We start from the raw sequence: 20,624 nt of genomic DNA, 5'->3' as shown, positions 1-20,624 counted from the left end.
TTCGGTACAATGGTCTGAAAATCAAGACTATTACTTATTGGCTCTATAGCTCCTAAGTCAATTTGACAACTAATAGTCATTATTTTCCCACTTGAAGACATTTTCAATCCCAACCTTTTTTGAGGGAAGTTCTAAATTAGTATTACCTTTCAAATGCCATTGGAATTTAACCTTTTCATTTTTTTGACCTGCAAATGGGACATAGTTCCTTTAAGAAGTGAGCAAATGTAAGACCACTCAAACTCCTTCAAAATGATGTTGCATGGACAAAATAAAGAATAACTCTTCAACAACACAATGACCTCTTCTTCAAAGACTATCTTACAGAAATGAAATCCAAAATGGCGTATCCTCTTCTGACTGATCGCAGTGATAAATGGCAGTTTAGGAGCACAGAAAGCATAGTTGTGCGATATAAGCTGTAACAACAATATCCTATATTTATTGAATTTCTCAATTCAGCCCTACACCACATTCGATACCTAAACTTAACACTTTGCCTGCTTTCTTCGTCTCTCTGCACAGGCTCCTGTTGGCCACACTTGCAATTTTGAACCAATTGCCAGAAGGACTGCTTTGCGGAACACAATGTCTTTGCAAAATTACCCATTAGCTCCATGATAAAACAATTAACACCGGTATATATTAACACTGATTTAAATGTTTTTGATGTAAAAAAAAAAAAAATCATATTTGGTTTGCAGGGTTTTTCCATATACCGGTAAGTGCATTAAGAAAACAAAACTTCCTAAAAAGAAATAGTCCAATATCTATTGTGCCACTTTTGTTTTCCACTTCATGATTTTTCCTGCATATCAGGTCAACACAACAATGTATGCAAGCACTTATCTATTTAACTTGCAAATGGGAAACATTAAAATCGAATGGCAAGCACTTAATGAAATAAAAAAATTGAAATTGAATATTAAAAAAAGAAAAGCTACCAAAAAAGGTTCAGAATCCTCTTAATTTGAGGTTATAAATAAGATAACTTACAAAATATGGAGAATTATATTTTGGCTTGCAGAAATAACCATCAAAGTTTTGACAATTTGAACTGTGCTAGCTTGAATAATCACAGAAATTACTACCCTTAAGTAATACATGAATAAAAAATGTAGAATAATGTAACAATTTCTCTCTAGAAATAATTGTTTTTAAACATGTCTCAAGAGTATGTTTACCGTAATGCAAAAAGGTGATAAAGTTCAAATAAATATCCTTTTTGAGGGACTAATATGATATTCATGAAAACAAAAGGATTCTAAGTGTCTTGAGCTGTTTCGTTAAGAATATCATCATCGACTTCCATTGTTACTTGACCCTGCCCCCTTGCCCCCTCCCGTATCCTCCCTTCAGTTCCTCTCACCAAGTCAGGGATAGGAACCGATGCTAGTTCCTGGTCCTGATCTTGGTCTTGTAAGGATTCAGTCCTTACAAATTGCTCAGTGTTCTGATTCGAGGCCTGCACGTTTACATGACTGTTTCTCATTGGGCTATTAGGGTTTGTGTGGGTTCTAGGTCTGGAGCTGACATTCTGAGCTGACCTTTGACCTTCAATCACATGATGGGATAGTCTTGACCTTGGACTTTCTGAAGTGGCCGGACTACCTTCTTCAGTGTCTCCCAGGGAGCGACCCTCACTTGTACTGGGTTGCACAACATGACTTGCAGTCAAGTCTAAAGTTAGATTATGTCTAATGCTCTGATTAGAGCGCCCTCTAGAGTTCAAACTCTGACTGACGCCCGTCATGTTCCTCTGTTCCTCGGGGTCGCTACCGTCCGATTCCTGGCTCATGGATTCAATGAATCTGATCGGGCCCCTGCTAAGGGTGCGATGTCCATACGAAATGGTGGTCACCGAGGATGAGGATGACAGCGCAGAGCTGCTTGCGTCTCCGCCCGGTCCAACCGCGTGAAACGCCGACCGCTCCGTTCCTATAGACGAGGAACGGATTCCATTGTCTTGAGAAGTACTGTTGGGTTGCTGTGAGCTTTCCATCTCGTCTTGAGAGTCCAGGTGAAGCATCCGGCATGAATGACTGGATGCCGGGATATCCCTGTCTGCAGACAAACGCCTAGATGGGATTGTCCGCGGGGAGATGATTCTCGCGTCTGGATTGTTTGAGCTTGGAAAATAGGCAGAGTTTGTTTCGCACGGTTGATGGCAAGTGACATTGGTAGAGCTTAGCCTGCTAAAGGTAGCAGAACCTTCAGAGGTTCTGGACGCATTGTCTAATTCTGAATGGTTGTCTTCCGTGAACGTCCTTCGCGAATTTCTCTCGTTGCCACTAGATCCGACCTGTCCTCTAGTGTACTGGTTGTCATGATTAGTGATTTCCGTGCTGGCATCACAGCATTCTCCTCGTACACTTCCTCTAACATTCGCTGTACTTCCGCTACTCTCATCTCTTTCTTCCGTTGCGCCATCATGCGATGCCCGACGATGATGCGATCCGGACGGACGTTGCATCTCCTCCTCCCTGCTCTCATCTTCCGCTCGTTGGGCGCTTTCTTCGCTGTTCTCTCCCGCTCGCTCCTCCACAAAAGTGCCACTGCGCAGGGCCTCGAACACATCACTCCTCCTTTCTGCTATCCTCTCCCGTCCTGCCACGTGGCCCTCATTCCCAAAGTCTGTCTGCGTGGCCATGTTCTGGAACACGTTGTTCCCAGTCTGTGTGGACTGGGACACCGATGCCTGGCGAGAGGCCTCGCCCGACGGACTGCCCGTCTGAGAGTTGGAGAGTCGTACGGCCATCATGCCGAGCTCTCTGTAGCTACGCCGTCGCTCCACCATGTCCAGCTGATTAGCAGAGGCCTCCGAAGGTTCAGACGTCGACGTGCTCTCGCTTACCACAGGTTCGTCTTCATTGTCAATCCTGTGATCCAAAAGAATGAAATTCAACAATATCAGGGGGGTGTTTCACAAAGATCCTAAGTTGAACTTATCTCTAAGTTGGACTTAACAACTATGGAAAGCCATTAGCATCTTTGAAAATATTTTGTTAAAATATATTTTAAAAGGCGTAAAATGTTGATTCAAAACATTCATATTTTCTATTGCCAAGGATATTTTGTGTTCTTGATGTGGAATTTATGAAACGTCTAAAATACTTGAATTTTTGCTTTTGAATATATTTTATTTTAATGCTACAAATGGCTTTCCATAATGTTTAAGTCAAGCTTAGAGTTAAGTTCGACTTATGATCTTTGTGAAACACCCTCCAGATTCAATAACTTCGGAAATCATTTTATCTTCACTTCACTGAAATGGTCTTCATTGTCATGTTAAATTTGAAATAGCAACTTGTTATTGGTGTATGCGCAGATCTCTTTCCCATGCACTCAATCAGCTATGCCCAGTTATTAGCCATTGACATGCCATTATATATTACTCCAATCGAGATCACAATTTTGTATCCCTTAAAAATTGTGTCCCATTTTATTGAGTGAACCTGTACAGGCAGACCACCTCAGATTGCATTTGATTGTACATTTAGCATTGAAGTCACTACCTTACCACCATTTTCTCTCATCTGAACAATGTTACTAAGTCCCTTTAAAGGTACTATGTCCCTTTTGCAGCCAACCTCAAATGCTGTAGAACTTTGCAGGAATTATGAATATGTCATGTATGTCCTATCTGTGAAATTTAAACGTTAACAGTGTCCCCATATTCAAATTATGCAAGAAAACCTGTTTACTTGCTAGACTTCACTGTCAGACACTATTGAGTGACTGACTGGCTTTTTTTTCTTTGGTAATAACATACATGAAAAGAGTTGTCAAGCATACATGAGCATTTGTCTACATCAATAACCCACTTCTTGTGATGGCCAAGATTAAACTGATTGAATCTTTGCGCAGCATAAAACGTATGACCATTCGGTACAATTATCTGAAAATCAAGACTATTACTTTAGGGCTCTATAGCCCTAAAGTCGATTTGACAACTAATAGTCATTATTTTCCCACTTGAAGACATTTTCAAGCCCCACCTTTTTTTAGGAAAGTTCTAAATTAGTATTATCTTTCAAATGCCGTTGGAATTTAACTTTTTCATTTTTTTGGCCTGCAAATGGGACATAGTACCTTTAACACTTCAATAATTTTCTTTGCCTCTCTGCAATTTTGCACAGATCAAGAGGCACCAGTTGACGGAAGGATTGCTTTGCAAAATTACCTGTTTTCCGCTTTTGATTACCGGTAGTTCCACGACAACCGATTTAACACTGATATATATCAATCTTGCACTGGAAATGATAAAACAATCTAAAAGTCTTTGATATGTCTATCCCATGATGAATATAATGCATACCTGCCAACATTTCAAAATAAGAATTAGGAATTTTTAGCATGGTATGCCTTCAAAAATAAGAAATCGCACTTGCAGCGGCAGTGTAACTGGCAATACGCGGTAAATCTGTACCAAAAAGCGAATACAGACTCACTGCTCAATCATGCAGCCATTCATGGTACGCAATACGTAAACTCTCAAATTTTGGTACGTGATAAAACAAGCTTAATTTGGCTTAAGCACACTAAAAAATAAAAAATAAATGAAATTTTGAAAAATCAGAATATTCCAAATTATTTGGAAGGGTTTCCAGCCAGCAGGCATGACAATGTGCAACAGGGAGATTATTACAAAAAAATAATTAGGAAACCGATTTAAATCGGGTAATTATCAGGCCTGTTTGAGTGACATATAAAGGGTTAACTCACTTGGGAGTGCAGAAGCATAGATCACCCCTGTTGGTACCGTAGACCAGCCCCGCCCCGGGCCTTGGGATCCACCGGGCAATGTTCACACTGACTACCAACCGCTGCTGGGGGTCTAAGGGGTGGATGATTCGATTGACGAACGTCATCGAGTCCTCGCCGGCTTCTGGCTTCTGCAGCTGGTAGACATCAGCCATTAACTGTATTTAAACGTAGGTATGAGAAGAAAAAAATTGATAAATTGCAATAATCATTTGAATTCAAGATATATTTTATTTTGTTTGTTTGTTTGTACGTATTTTTTTTGTCTTGATTTATGTATTGTATAATGTTTATTAACGAATATATTTCATATTTTTTATCATAAAAAAAAATGTTCAACCTTTATATAAGGATTGTTTCCTTTCAGGTTGCAACCTATTCAGTTTATTTTATGTCCTAGTCAAATATGTTCTTAATGTGTATTTTAAATTATATAGCTGATTGTTATACGAAATGTTGTCTTTTTAACTAAATGAAATCTAATTGAATTGAATTGAACTGAGAACAGGACAAGTATTTGAAAAGATGATTAGAGATGAAACATAATGGCTCAATGGAAAAGCAGTGGTCTTTTAAACCGGGGGGTCCTGGTTCAATGCACTAGTTCCCTTGGCTACGGCATTAATCCTCATATTACCAAGTCCCTTGGAGAGGATTTAAAGCCGTCAGGCCCCTGGTTGCTTAACTACAAGCATACAAATGCTTTTTAGCAATCGGGAAAACAAATCATTAAACCAAACCTATTCTTGGGTCCTCAAAGGGAACATGACGAAATTGAGTACGAGTATGACGCAGCCACAGTCAAACTCAAATCTGACTTGGATTCTGCGCAGGCCCTACATTGTACATGTATTTTATGCAAGTTCATAAAATTGAGTAGTCTACTCAGAAGTCGTCTCATGTTAATTAAAGAGAAGGTTGAGTTCTGGGAAGAGGTGAAAAATAATTTGTGAGCATTACTCATTCTTATAATGCAAGTGTGGAAGAACATTAGTTAAGACATGTTCCCTGAAAAGCATGGCTCTTCAAATGCCTTCATATTCTAAGTATGCATGTAACATCGTAAAAATCGGGGGCCGGCTTTTTACGCCACGTGTTCGTGTAGTCCCATATACATCTTTCTGTGCAAGTGTTTGTAACTTTACCAAGACTTGGCCAAATTTCGTATCATTTCGATGATTCCAGAACCTTGCAATACACACAAATTCTTATATGCTAGATGATCAACCTTTTCTGGTCGGTTCCACACCGTTTCTTTCACAATCGCATGACCAGAACTCAACTTCATCTTTAAGAGTGTATTCAAACTAGAAGCTCATACTTATATTTTGTTTGGATTCAAACCTTTGGCACAGCCTCGACAGATTCAAATTTATTTGAACTTTTACAGTGACCCAAATCCCATTTGATATCTTTTCCTTTGTATTTATTGATCAATGACCTTCTCATGTTCGTTGAATTTGTATACCTGTAATATTTTGTATGTACACATGTGTGTTTTATTGAATGGAATGAATAAATCATAAAATATAGTATTACAACATGAAACCCCTGACACACAGAAACATATATTGTTCGGTGATGAATAATCTATAATGTGCATGTAATGTAACATTTTATCGATGACACGTTTTATGAAACAAGGTCCTGGGGAGGAAGTAGCGTTATACATCTCTTTTTATGGTATACGACCTTTGACCTTACTTACCCCATGAAACATCTGCCATTGTAGTCTCCTTGCAGCCAGACCCACTAAGATGTAGTTGCCGGAGGGAGACAGACTCACAGTGATGGCATTCGGTCCTGCAATCATATATATTACAGGGTTATTATTATCATTATTGTTCTTTAGTATGTTTAGTATATTTTTTATGCAATGGTTGTGATACCTCTGAGGACAAGATTATTTTTTAAAGATTTAACATGACTTATCAAACCTATGACCAAGAATTTAAGTATCCATTGCAATTTTTTCAAATGTTAAATGCGTTTATATTTTTTTGTTAAATCATGCCTTTATTTCATATAAAAGGAATACATGGTTACATTCAATACCAGGTCCATGTTCCCTTTCCGAAACCATGGCAGGTCGCACTACATATAAAACATATACAAACAATAATGCATTACAGTTATAAATATATATCAATCATGCATAATAACAATTACATATTAATCATGTATAGTTACAATTATACATTAATCATTGATCAATATACATTACATTCATATATCAATCATGTATAGTAACAATCATTGATCGTGCCTGCATTAATCATGCATAGGTTGACAACAATTTTTTTTTTTTTTAAACTGGAATCGTGAATAAAAGGCACTAGAAATACTAGTCAAACACATGATGTTGAAATACGACAGGGACAGAAGTAGGTTAGAGATAGCATTTCAGGTTCAAACATGCAACAGTTGAGGGCACGTCTTGGAGCAGACGTTGTACATGTTGTAACCTTGGTCTTTAATGGCCTAATTCGACAACGTAAGACTATGATGGACATGAACAAATCTTAGTAGTTTGATTGACCTCACTATTCCCCTCTCTACTCCAGCGCTTGTAAATTTTTTAACCATTAGGCCTTTTTTAGAGAAAAAAAATATTTAAGCATTCTAAAATGAGAAATATCAGCCCAAAGAGGGAGAAAAATGAAGAAAAAAAGTTTTGAAAAAAGAAAAGATATCCGACTGACCGACCCATGTTTTGGCACCTAAAGGGCAATACAACATTTTTTTTTTTAGGCCTTATCCATACAATTTGAAATCTGTAATTCATGCAGTTCATACAAAGTCATTTGTATAATCACAAATTTATGTAGTCCCATGCATTCCATTGTTTTGAACAATGATTTTTTTTTACCATTTTTTTAACATGCCAAAATCTCTAATTCATGCATTGCATACAGATTTATCCAACTAATCACAGTTAGGGGTTTCAAAGAATGTTTTACACAAGAATATAGTGTATAGTCCCACATAGTGCAATGCATGTATTTTAATCAAAGGATGACCTTACCGAAGCTCTTAGTAAAGAGCACTTCTCCCAGGTTATGTCTTTCTAGCGAGCACACAGCTAAGACACCGTGATCGGGAAACCCCATGTGGCTAGGGATGAACGCCGCAAGACGACGATCGCTCGAGATATCCACGCTGGCATCATTATGAATCTTGCACTCGGAGACAATCACGTTACTCTGGGCTGATAAACAGATTTTGGAAGGAAGGATGGGTACTTTTAATATTTGTAAAGAAAAATATAACTGTCAATGTAGTATTTAGAACGATACTTGTAGAGTATTTGTAATAAGCCAACTCCACATGACTATTGTGCTCATGGCGCAAAAGAAGTAGTAATAACATAGAAAAGTCACTAAAAAAATGAGACAAATTAAAAGCTACAAGTAAATCTACTGAAAAGCAATTTAGATAAGATGAGTTCTGAGGGCATTTTCAAAGAATGATTTACTCACCATCTGTAATATCTGGGAGAAAAAAATCTGACATGTCCCACCACTGGAGCCTGTGTGTTCTATTACTGATGTTGTTTGCAACGGCCATCTGACCTCGTCCTGCCAAAGCGTCTGGGTGAAGAAAAGGAGGATGTTGCGTCAAAAGAATAGCACACATCATTTAGTGTGATGATTAATATCCTCATCGTCATCATCATCACTACTATTATTACTAAAATTGTGATGATCAACACAGACACCGTTTTTATTACAATCAGCATGTCATCATCATCATTATCTATATTGTTACCTTCATTATCACAAACGCTACAACAACTACCACCATTATCACTATCATCATCACATCATCATCACCATCATCATCATCATCATCATTATCATCATCATCATCATGATCATCATGATCATGATCATCACCATCACCATCACCATCATGACCATCACCATCACCATCATCACCATCACCATCATCATCACCACCATCACCATCATCACCATCACCATCATCACCATCATAACCATCATCACCATCATCACCACCATCACCATCATCACCATCACCATCATCACCATCATAACCATCATCATCACCATTACCATCACCATCATCACCGTCATCACCATCACAAAAGGCACAACAGCAACCGCCAATAACCCTAGAATCACCAACACCATAATCAGTACAAAAAACATCCTCATCCGCATGATCATCACCATCACTATCAGCACCACATGAAAAGATTTCAACAAACCAATTACACACGACTTACTGGCAATAGCTCTGTTGATTGCGTAATGTACTGATGGAGATGGGGGCTGGGTGTTATCAAACAAACTGGTACTGTAATGACTGTGTAGAACACGCCTTCTGAAAAGCACAAACGTAAAATGAGGCAACTGTTATCAAATCATCCGAACTCGATCCAACCTGTTGAAGCCTAGAAAAGTCAAATTATATCCTTCATTTATTAATCAATAGTTGATTAATTACTTATATAACAGTATATATATATATATATCTATATGATACAAAATGTTATTCATTGATTACTAGTTGTTAGTTTTGTTGATGCCCATTGCCAATATACACTGTATCATTGTGAAATCAATGAACTAATTTTATCTATTTATCAATCGCTTGTTCAGGAGTACTGCACAGGATGAAGCATATTTTTTATTATATCCTGCATCAAAAATTTGTTGGCTTTTGATTGGTTGAGGATTGTCACATGACCAGAAATATTTGAACCTATTTTTAGAAAGTACTATATGAGAGTACTATTTTGGTTTACTATTTGGGAGTTGAAAAAAAAATGTGAAATTTTTTTTTTTGAATTGAATCAATTTTTTTTCTTCAAATCTTAATTTAATGAAAACAAAATATTTTAAATCTTTTGAGATAAAAATTGACATTTTTTTTCTTCTAAATTTGTTTTCCCCCCAATTTTTTTTTTTTTTTTTTTTTTTTTAAATAAATTTTTGATGCAGGATATAAACCAAATATACCGTGCCTTCTATTCGAGGTACTGGTTAAACTATGGGCCTCGGTGACTCCAAAAGTACCATTTGCTTCGGGGCTATGCCCCTCAGCAAATAGTACTATTGGAGTCACCTCTTGCGCATAGTTTAACCAGGACCTCTCAAGGCAGTGTATATTTGTATACTAGTCAAGCAATCTCTTGACAATTTTCCTTTCAACTCATGTCAGCTCCCTGCTAGCTGTGGGGTTGTATGACATATGCTCAGGCAATGATTGCTTCACGGTCAATTCCCATTGAGAATTGCATTTCTTAAAAATAATAATAGTAATATGCATGTATTACGTGTAATGAGGTAGGTCAAGCCATTATGTTTGTCCTACCTGACAACAACTAATGTATGCAGTTTGCATTCTGACTATTGAAATACAATTATTCATGAGAGATGAATGAAATAATCTGTATCTGGGCATTAGACATATATGCTTTAGATTTGATTACATTACGAATGTTGTCTATTGTTGAAGGAGCAAGTCTCATTCAACTGTGTTACGATTGATACATGAACATCGTTACTATTCAAGTTACCTGAGAGCTGTACGGTGGAAGCCAAACCTAGACGGTCTCCTTCTTCGCAGTCCCTCCCCAGACTGGCCATCCTCATCCCCCTGTCTGCTTAATGGTTGCTCCCCTATTACACCAGGGTTGTATCGCCTCCCTGGAATGTTCAACTGCCCCTGGAGGGAGCGCCGGCTGAGCTGAGGGACTGCCCTCCGCCGCCTTGATGATCCCTCCGGGCATGGTGGACCTTCCCCCTCCTCTCTCGATAATGGAAGATCCCCAGATGCACCCTGTCCGAATCTGCGACCAGGGATGCTCAGATTGCTTGGAAGGGAGCGCCGAGACAGTTGGGCTGAGAAAGGAATTTACAAGGAACAAAATAATTTTCATAACTTCGGGCAAAGTTTTGATGATTTCAATCATAGCCTGCATGCTCTAGCAGTCATAACAGGTTAAATGGATTAGGTAACTTTCTTTCGGATTCTAAAACAAAATTCTAGATTTAGCCCATGCTGCAATGAAAATTATAATCCTATAGGTCAGTCAGGAACCCCATGACTTTTACAAGCCGATCGTCCCTCTGATTATCAAGATATTTATGATTGGAAATCGAAATCAAATTTTGCGTTTTCCCAACGATTTTCATAACACTACAGTGTTCTTCGCTTTCTTGGGAAACACAAGTATGGTAAAACCTGTCAGTCAAAGATTTTTACTTTTTAGAGGCACTTCATGATCATTTTGAAGTGCAATTTTTTTAGGGCTTCAATATTACACCATATCACAGACACTGATAACACGTAGGGCCATGCATCTCAGATTTAACAATGTTAAACCATGCCTTTAAGACAATTGCAATCAGGCCATCAAACAAAAAATCCTCTTGGTTTTTTATATGTTGATGTAGGACTACATCAGCAACTGACAAAGTCTTTGATCTGACACATGAGAGTGGTATCATACAAAAATCTAAAACAAAATTACCAGTGCAAACACAGCAGCTCAGAATTACTGGCTCATATCTTTGTAGGCTACTTTAGTACAAGCAGGTAGCTTTGAATTTACCCCTTTAGATTTGCATTAAGCAGGTTTCCACTGCTGTTATTACTTATGAATATGCATATAGATAGGAATTCTAAAACGTTAAACGTAGCATGTGGTTTCTGATGTGCACTGTACACAAGGCATCATTCCCTGCACGAGTGTAGCCTATGAAGGTGGTGTGAGCCAGCAGTTCTGTGCTCCTGTGTATGCATCATTCTATTAGGGGTTTTCATATAATAATAATATTGGATATATAGCGCACATATCCACCATGCATTGTGCTCAAGGCGCTCCAACTATTACCCCAGCTCTGCTAGGCAGCTGATTTAGGCGCTCACAACATTCAAGGAATTCCTTCCTACCGGTACCCATTGAACACCGCGGTGGAGAGTGGCAAATGTAAATTAATATCTTGCCAAAGGACATTAGTGCCGTGGCGGGACTCGAACTACGGACCCTGTGATCCATATTCCAACGACTTATCCACTAGACCATAACCCTAAAATGTCAAGACTTTGATATCAATAAATTATTCGAATTAGAATTTGCACCTTGATATCTCGCCACACTCCTACCCCTCACAGACAAGGCATGACTAAGAGCAGTAGGGAAATGTGACCCGCTGGAGTCGGCACTCTGCTGTGTGCGTGGTCTACGGGAAGGTATCCTCCCCACGTAAGCGCTCTCAGCCCTCGGCTGGAACAACGGAGCAGCTCGCGTATCCGTCACCACGGCAACCTGAACATTCTCTCCTTCCACCTCGACCATGACCGGTTCTGCTGGACCCGGCTCATCCGTCTGCGAGGAAGGGGTGTCCGAAGAACCGTCGGAGGGAATGATGATCTCCTGGGGGTGTTCGTTGGTGGGGCTGTGGGAGTCTGCTTCCACGGGGGCAGGGCGTGGCAGAGCGAACTCATTGGTGAGGTTCTGGGAGAGTTGAGAGAGGCTGTTGGTAGGAGGGTTGGATGCAAAATTGGCAAGGTTCGACAACGACTCGACGGAATGCCTCATCCTGCGCTCCCTGGATGAACCCGGGAGTCGCCTCATGCTTGACCCAGCGCTATCGTGCGTTGGGAGGCTGGTGCGGGTTATATACCCAAGCGGTTGCGCAAAGCTGCTCGGGTAGTTGGGGGGATCGATGGGGACGCCTGGAACAAATCCCCTCTGGTGGCGGGTTCGTAGAGCATTTAACGTCACAGAAGCAGCGTACTCCCTCGCTTGTTCTAATGTGTCCATGGACTCCGGTGATATGGGGCGATTTAACGAAGAATCTCTGGAAAAGAAAGTTTAGAATCACATGAAGATTAAACATCAATAATAATAATAATTACTACATACTAGAGGATGTTCAGGAAGAATACAAAGTAATAGCATTATCCTTGATGTAGCCTAGCTGCCCTAAGGCGCTAAAAGCATGCAAGGAATAAATAGTCCTATCAGGTACCCATTTACTAAACCTGGGTGGAGAGTGGCAAATGTAGATTAATGTCTTGCCAAAGCAAAACTCGAACTGAGAACCATTTGACCTGTAGTCCGGTGAAATATCCGCTAGACTACTACACTTGTATTAATGCTAATCAAAACTAATCTTTAGATCTTTAGATTTATGAATAATAAAATTGATATTGAAGGAAAAAAATTCCAATCATTTTGAAAGTTAATGATGTACTCCATTTAAATATTGCACTCATCTCCAACTCATGCCACTCAGTTCACAGCTCATGCGATATATCTAAGTAGTCCTTTAGGTCTTTAGTCTATTCAAATTTAAACCCAATGCTGGATCTAAACTAAATTTAAATCACTTTAAAAAAAAGAATGTAAGGCCAAGGCAGTAGTTTTTCCTTCGCTTAAATGTGACTTTAAATAGTCATTTTGTGTTCACTGCACCAGGTTTAACAGAGATATTGGAATCTGTTTATATTTCATTAACTCTATTTTCATATTTCTCATGTTACACATACATTTCAAAATAAAGTACATGTTGTTTTTTGTGTGATAAAATCACAATCAATAATACACGATAAATAACATAAAGATAAGTGGTCAATATAGAGTACTGATTTAAAGGTACTATGTCCCTTTTGCAGCCAACCTCAAATGCTGCAGAACTTTGCAGGAATTATGAATATGTCATGTATGTCCTATCTGTGACATTTAAACGTTAGCAGTGTCCTCATATTCAAATTATGCAAGGAAAACCATTTACTTGCTAGACTTCACTGTCAGACACTGTTGAGTGACTGACTGGTTTTTTTTCTTCTTTGGTAATAACATACATGAAAAGAGTTGTAAAGGGTATATGAGCATTTGTCTACATCAATAGCCCACTTCTTGTGATGGCCAAGATTAAACTGATTGAATCTTTGTGCAGCATAAAACGTATGACCATTCGGTACAATTGTCTGAAAATCAAGACTATTAATTTTGGGCTCTATTGCCCTAAAGTCGATTTGACAACTAATAGTCATTATTTTCCCACTTGAAGACATTTTTAAGCCCCACCTTTTTTAGGGAAGTTCTTAATTAGGATTATCTTTCAAATGCAGTTGGAATTTAACTTTTTCATTTTTTTGGCCTGCAAATGGGACATAGTCCCTTTAACTGAGAGAAATATGATGGGACCTACATGAAAGCAAGCTTGTAAAGCTGTAGGCCCCAGTGAAATAATTTGTGGTAATGAATGGAGGATGGATATAAATAGTGAACAATCCAAATTAATAAAAAAATAAAAAAGGAAATAAAAAAGAAACATGCGATGGTGCTGTAAACATTGTCCCTCCCTTTCTTCTATCTCACCCTTGTTGTCCTTGTAGTATATCCGGGGGTATAGATGGCTCTGGTATGGAAGGAGCAGGGTATGTGTCCGGTTCAAGGGGCTCGGGATCACTTTCTTCTGAGCCTTGGTTGGAATCTTGTGTGCTTGCAAAAAAAAAGGGGGAAAAAAAGAGTAAATTTCATTTTAAAGCCAGTTTTCAGAATATGGCAGTGAAGCTAAATTTCTGAGAAACTACATAGTTAAAGGGGGTGAAGCATGGCAAATACTGGTTAACGCCATCTACGACTTCTTTTGGGCAACTGCACGTAAACGAATGGACTTGATATAACGATCATCGTGCACAAGCGTCCGCGAAACGGATCAAAGTTCTCGTCACACTTCAGTTTTGCATATGTAGCACGCACCTGAATACAGCGGTGGCGTCGTCCGTAGTCGTATCATATACATACATGAAGTCTCGTCGTGCTACGTCCCCTTTAACATGTTATACTAAGTTGTTGAAGTTTTGTAGAGCAGGGTACATCTATATAGTATCCGCGTTTATAAATTGATCTTATTACCAATACTATCAATATCGTAAAGATTAGAACCTCCAGGGATATTATTTTGTCTATTTCTATTAATAATGCTCTTTCTAAATTTCAATTTTTTGTTGTTACTCCATGGCCGAGATCCCAGAATCTATTCACTATGAACATGACAGACAATGAAAGCGGACAAAATATACAGTTCCTCAGGTAGACAATAGTCACAAAGGAACATCCCTTCACTGCTATTATGTAAAAATGTGTAGAACAGGTGAATATGCATGTGACACCTGTTCTACACATTTTTACATAATAGCAGTGAAGGGATGTCTCTTTGTCTACCTGAGGAACTGTATATTTTGTCCGCGTTCATTGTCTGTCATGTTCATAGTGATTATCTCCTACTTTTCAGAATTTCAACTCTTTCCACATATTTTTTAATAATAATAATAATAATAATCTGTTTTTTATATAGCGCTCAATACACCGATCCAACGATGTGCCTAAGTGCTTTACAGACATATTATTACCCTCGTCATTGGATTCAGGCTTACCCACACACAATGTGTGCATATTTTCCACTCCCTGGGGAGCATTCCAGCCAGTCGCCATTTTGCAAGCGCACACTTGCTCGTCCAACCACATGAACGTTTGAATCCTACCGGGTACCCATTTAACACCTGGGTGGAGAGTAGCAAGTGCTGGTAAATATCTTACCAAAGGATATTAGTGCCGTGTCGACCACTCGACCACTCGACCCTGATTCATAACCCCAAATTTATACCAAGGTTTCAAAAAAAGATCACTTACTTCTCATCACTATTGCTGGCATCTTGTTCGGGCAGCAAATTAGCAATACCCGTCAACAGGAAGTGGCCAAGAGAATCAAACTTCACCAATCTGCAAAATGAAAGAAAACATGAAAATTTAGGATGGGCAATTAAGCATATATTTTTTTCACAACACATACAACATTTATAAAACTGCAACAGGCTTTAACCCTTTCAGGGCCCGTTGCATAAAACTTACCATTGATGGTAACTTTGCCATCAACGGCAACTACCATGGTAACAGGGCTCAACAGCCAATCAATATCAAGGTTACCATGGTAGTTACTATTGATGGCAAGGTTACCATGGTATTTATCATTAATGGCAAACTTACCGTCGATAGTAAGTTTTGTGCAACGGCCCAGGACATGATTTTTAAAAGGGCTAAATTGATCACATGTTGTTCTTCAAATTGGCAACAAATATATTTTTATTTTATTACATCACTGCTGTTGTAAAATGCAATGTCTTAGAAAACAAATACATTTAAACCTCTCAATGTGTTGCCAGTTTAGGGATCTCAAATTGCTGCCAGTTTAGGGATTTTAAAGCTTTTATTCCTTTTCAATATTCCTATAAAATTATAATTAGTGTTCAAGGTTCAAGAAATTGCATAGATACTGACCTGACAGTTACTTCTCAAAGTGTTGCCAATTCAAGGATTTTAAAGCTTAGTTTCCTATTTTGAAATTCCTATATTATCATAATTAGTTTTCCAGGTTCAAGGAATTGCATAGATACTGACCTGACAGTTACTTCTCAAAGTGTTGCCAATTCAAGGATTTTAAAGCTTAGTTTCCTATTTTGAAATTCCTATATTATCATAATTAGTTTTCCAGGTTCAAGGAATTGCATAGATACTGACCTGACAGTTACTTCTCAAAGTGTTGCCAATTCAAGGATTTTAAAGCTTATTTTCCTATTTTGAAATTCCTATATTATCATAATTAGTTTTCCAGGTTCAAGGAATTGCATAGATACTGACCTGACAGTTACTTCTCAAAGTGTTGCCAATTTAAGAATTTTAAAGCTTATTTTCCTATTTTGAAATTCCTATATTATCATAATTAGTTTTCCAGGTTCAAGGAATTGCATAGATACTGACCTGACAGTTACTTCTCAAAGTGTTGCCAATTTAAGAATTTTAAAGCTTATTTTCCTATTTTGAAATTCCTATATTATCATAATTAGTTTTCCAGGTTCAAGGAATTGCATAGATACTGACCTGACAGTTACTTCTCAAAGTGTTGCCAATTGAAGGATTTTAAAGCTTAGTTTCCTATTTTGAAATTCCTATAAAATTATAATTAGTGTTCAAGGTTCAAGGAATTGCGTAGATACTGACCTGACAGTTTCAAAAGTATTATTCGTCTGCACGCTGGTGAACGGAGATGGCTCGTTCCAATCCCATAGAAAGATCTGGTTGCCCGTGGCGATTGCGAGGAGCCTGTCCCGGGGATGAAAGGAGAGAGACGTGATGGTCGTCCGGCTTGGGGAACACCATTTTTCACTACTTCCCTGCAATGGTGAAATAGAAACGAGCATGTTCTTGGGGGGTGTTTCACAAAGATTCTAAGTCAAACTTATCTCTAAGTTGGACTTAAAAGTTATGGAGAGCCATTGTACCATGTAGTCTTAAAATAAAATATATCCAAAAGCAAAAATTCAAGTTTTTTAGACTTTTCATAAATTCCACATCAAGAACATGAAATCTCCCATGATTATAGAAAATATGAATGATTTGAATCAACATTTTATGCCTTTAACAATAACTTTTACAAAATATTTTCAAAGATGCTAACGGCTTTCCATACTTGTTAAGTCCAACTTAGAGATAAGTTCAACTTAAGATCTTTTTTAAACACCCCCCTGGAGATGAAGCATATCCCATCACTTTACCAGATCACCAAAGAGCAGGAGGGTGAGGGAATGCATCCAATGATTCCAATCGTCTTTAAGCTTTAAGTCAGGCCTGTAAACCCTAAATGGCACCATACATATGCTGTGGATCATCATCATCATCATCTTCTTTGGGTATTTTCACATTATCATATATAACAAATATTGATGTTGGTTAATGCTATTTGATAGCTATTCTTCATAAAATCCAACAGCAAACTTGAAATCTGTCCTTTTGTTAGTGAGAAACACAACAACATTTACATTGAATCCGGGGCCATTAATTCCAAGTTCTCTAAGAAACAAATGCTATTTAATAAACCTACCAGACTTTTTTCAACTACTTTTTGTTTCTTTCCCCACTCCCAAGGGAGTAAGACAGGGACCAACTGGTCTCCATAGGCGATGGCTGAATGCAGGTTTTGATGGAATGTCTACACACTTAGACTTAAATGACGGTTTTGAAAAAGTGGCCTTTGGAGAGAATTACGTGAAGGTCCCAGACAGTGACACGCACTTCGCCTCCCAGACAGTTCTTGGCCATCTCAAAGAAACAAATGCTATTTAAGACACCTGTTCATTACTTCTTCTTTTTTTTTTTTCACTCCAGAGGCAATGGCTGAATAAACGTTTTGATGAAATGTCTACACACTTTGACTTATATGAGGTTTAGAAAAACTTGAATGAATTACCTGAAGGTCCCAGACGCGCACCTCGCCTCCGAGACACCCTGAGGCCAGGACCTCCTTGGAGGAGGGGTGAAACATGATGGTCCAAGGAGTTCGAGGGTGACCTGCCAGGGTCAGAATACACTTCCTGGTCTTGACCCTCCAGATGTAGATGTGATGATTGCCATGGGTCGAGGCCATGAGGGTGCTGTCATAGCTGAAGCTCACCAGGAAGGTGGAGCGGACATCGCTCGGAAGCCGCAAAGGCTGCACGAGAACGTGGACAAAAACAGGGATAGCAGTTGGCATACCGGGTAGCTTAATTCCAAAAGGAGCCAAGTCCACTTTTGATGAAGTCACTGATGTTTTTTTTGTTTTTTTTTATTTCCACTTTTTCATATCAATACAAAGAAACATACAAATAAATACATGTATAATAAATAATATGTAAGTTTGACAAAATTTGTTACTAGTCAAAATAAAAGTTTCATACAAAAGGAAAAAGCAGGAGAATACATGTCGTAAGCGTAAATGCATGAAGATGTCAGAACATTGATCACTTTAATAAGAACCTGTCTTTCAACAAAATTATTTACCTAAATTTCGGAAGCAATTATGAAAAAATGCACCTTCTAATATCACTTTTTCATCACTTTTTTGTACAAAATCTGGTAAACAACGTCTTTTTTTCTCTAAAGTTACAAAAATGGTTTTAACTCCTTTTGGAATGATACTCTTCATATCAAGGAAGGCACTGCTCAACTCTAGTATACCCCAACAGTAGGGTTCTGGTACATGAACATTCAAGGCCTGGGGTTAAGGTTAGGTTTAGGTTCAGCGATTTGTTTAGTTCACTAAAGGCGCACGCACAGAGTTCGCTGAATTTAGCAAACTCCCTGTGCGCACCTTTTTTCATACTTTTTTCGTGAAATAAGTATCACATTGGCAATGCTAAAACTGTGTTTATATCCCGACTATTTGCATTTCCGGTAGAACCAACGTTCGGGAACTCCAGGCACATGAACATTCAAGGCCTGGGGTTAAGGTTAGGTTTAGGTTCAGCGATTTGTTTAGTTCACTAAAGGCGCACGCACAGAGTTCGCTGAATTTAGCAAACTCCCTGTGCGGGCCTTTTTTCATACTATTTTCGTAAAATAAGTATCACATTGGCAATGCTAAAACTGTGTTTATATCCTGACTATTTGCATTTCCGGCAGAACCAACGTTCGGGAACTCTTGTTACATGTAGAGGTCAACGTTTTGTATATAACGAATCACATGTTAGGCACACAGCTCACAGGAAAGGTAAGCAAATCGCTATCCCTCTGCCCTCCGGTACCATATTTCTACATTTCTGGTTAACGCTTTTCAAACTGCTTTGTACGAGAAGAAAAAAAGAGTCCACTAGCAAACTCCAAAGCTAGTGTGCAGGGTTTTTCTAGAGCGGGAATGGGTGATTACGAATGCATGTTACTGTTTTAGGTTTTCGTTTACATCACTCTTCACGCAGGGGTATGGGTGCCAATTATTAAGGCTAGGTGATATCAATATCATATTTTATTTCATCATCTAGCCCTTAACTTAGGGCTGAGCTGACTGATATCTCCATCACTTCAGAAACCAGCAAACTGTTCCCAGGGGTTCTTAATAATAATACCTTTAGGCCTAGTCCTTAGCTGCAAGAGCCTGCAAGTCTTTTCCATCAATGTCTTAACTCTAAACTAATTCAATAATTGACATACATGTAGGTCTATGTCTAGAATATACAAAATGTTTCATCATTTTCATGTTTAACAGGTTCAAATTTTTGCATTGGCAATGATTAATGAAACAGAAATAGACCCTACCAATCTAGTCTAGTCTATTTGCATAATTTAATGCTTGCTTCGGCCACCATTTTACTGTTACTTGTTAGACCAAATATTAAATTTGCTCGTACCTTTGTGACTTGACAAAATAGGACAATAACCATGACATAGCTGCATAGGCTACATGTAAGTTATTAAATAATTTTATTAACATAAAACAAGTCCAACTCCAAACAAAGTGTCAGTGTGTGTCAGACTCAGAGATGATCGTGATCTTCTTCTTGACTTAAGTTCTTGCCTTATTCATTAATCATTATTGTGCGTTTCATTCATTTGAATACTTTATTATTACTATTATATCGATATCAAATTTTCTGACATGCAAAGCATGGAACAACAGCTGCTAGCCAAACTGGATGACAACACACTCGAAACAAATGGAAGAAAAAAAGGAATGTCAACTGAAAATAAATGGGCACTACACAAAAATAAGCACTCGGGACCGAAGACAATAAAATGCTCTGTACTTACTACGATTTGGGATGAATACTTGGCACCAATAAAATCTGCATGATTTTTCAGGATATCATTTCTTCCAGGCTTCCTTCTTATTCCAATACTTCTGTCTCGCACGCCTCTAAATACGTTTTTTGGAGGCTTCATTTTGCCCCTATCCCCGAAAAAAAATCGTTGCAAATTACCCGTCGCAAAGCTACTGCGCATGCGCTATAAGCGTGAACCACTTTTGTACAGGATACAGAGCTTGCCAAAGAAAGAGATATATCTT

At 38.5% G+C, this 20,624-nt stretch overlaps 1 protein-coding gene across 1 annotated transcript; it reads right to left on the bottom strand.

The window, feature by feature from the left end:
• Positions 1-303: 303 nt before the first annotated feature.
• LOC115918760 lies at positions 304-20,570 on the bottom strand. The gene is made up of 13 exons (XM_030989566.1): positions 20,369-20,570; positions 18,054-18,296; positions 16,808-16,980; positions 15,443-15,532; positions 14,126-14,248; positions 11,878-12,599; positions 10,310-10,634; positions 9,014-9,111; positions 8,244-8,354; positions 7,790-7,972; positions 6,473-6,567; positions 4,726-4,922; positions 304-2,879 (listed from the first exon to the last, which is right to left on the bottom strand). Exons 1-13 carry the CDS (start codon positions 20,558-20,560, stop codon positions 1,265-1,267), a joined length of 4,167 nt encoding a protein of 1,388 aa, XP_030845426.1. The 5' UTR covers positions 20,561-20,570; the 3' UTR covers positions 304-1,264.
• Positions 20,571-20,624: the final 54 nt, after the last annotated feature.

Source organism: Strongylocentrotus purpuratus, unplaced genomic scaffold, assembly GCF_000002235.5.
Source record: "Strongylocentrotus purpuratus isolate Spur 01 unplaced genomic scaffold, Spur_5.0 spur5_scaffold_18, whole genome shotgun sequence".
NCBI lineage: Eukaryota > Metazoa > Echinodermata > Echinoidea > Camarodonta > Strongylocentrotidae > Strongylocentrotus > Strongylocentrotus purpuratus.
Note: the sequence above shows the minus strand (reverse complement) of the source record. Positions and strands in the feature narration are given on the sequence as shown.

Bases quoted from the DNA above. Each gene is read 5' to 3' on its own strand.
- LOC115918760 (XM_030989566.1), bottom strand. From the start codon at position 20,560: ATGCGCAGTAGCTTTGCGACGGGTAATTTGCAACGATTTTTTTTCGGG. The intron at 18,297-20,368 runs GTAAGTACAGAG...GTTCTCGTGCAG, and splicing joins AGTATTCATCCCAAATCGTA to CCTTTGCGGCTTCCGAGCGA. The intron at 8,355-9,013 runs GTAAGTCGTGTG...TTCTTCACCCAG, and splicing joins AATCAACAGAGCTATTGCCA to ACGCTTTGGCAGGACGAGGT.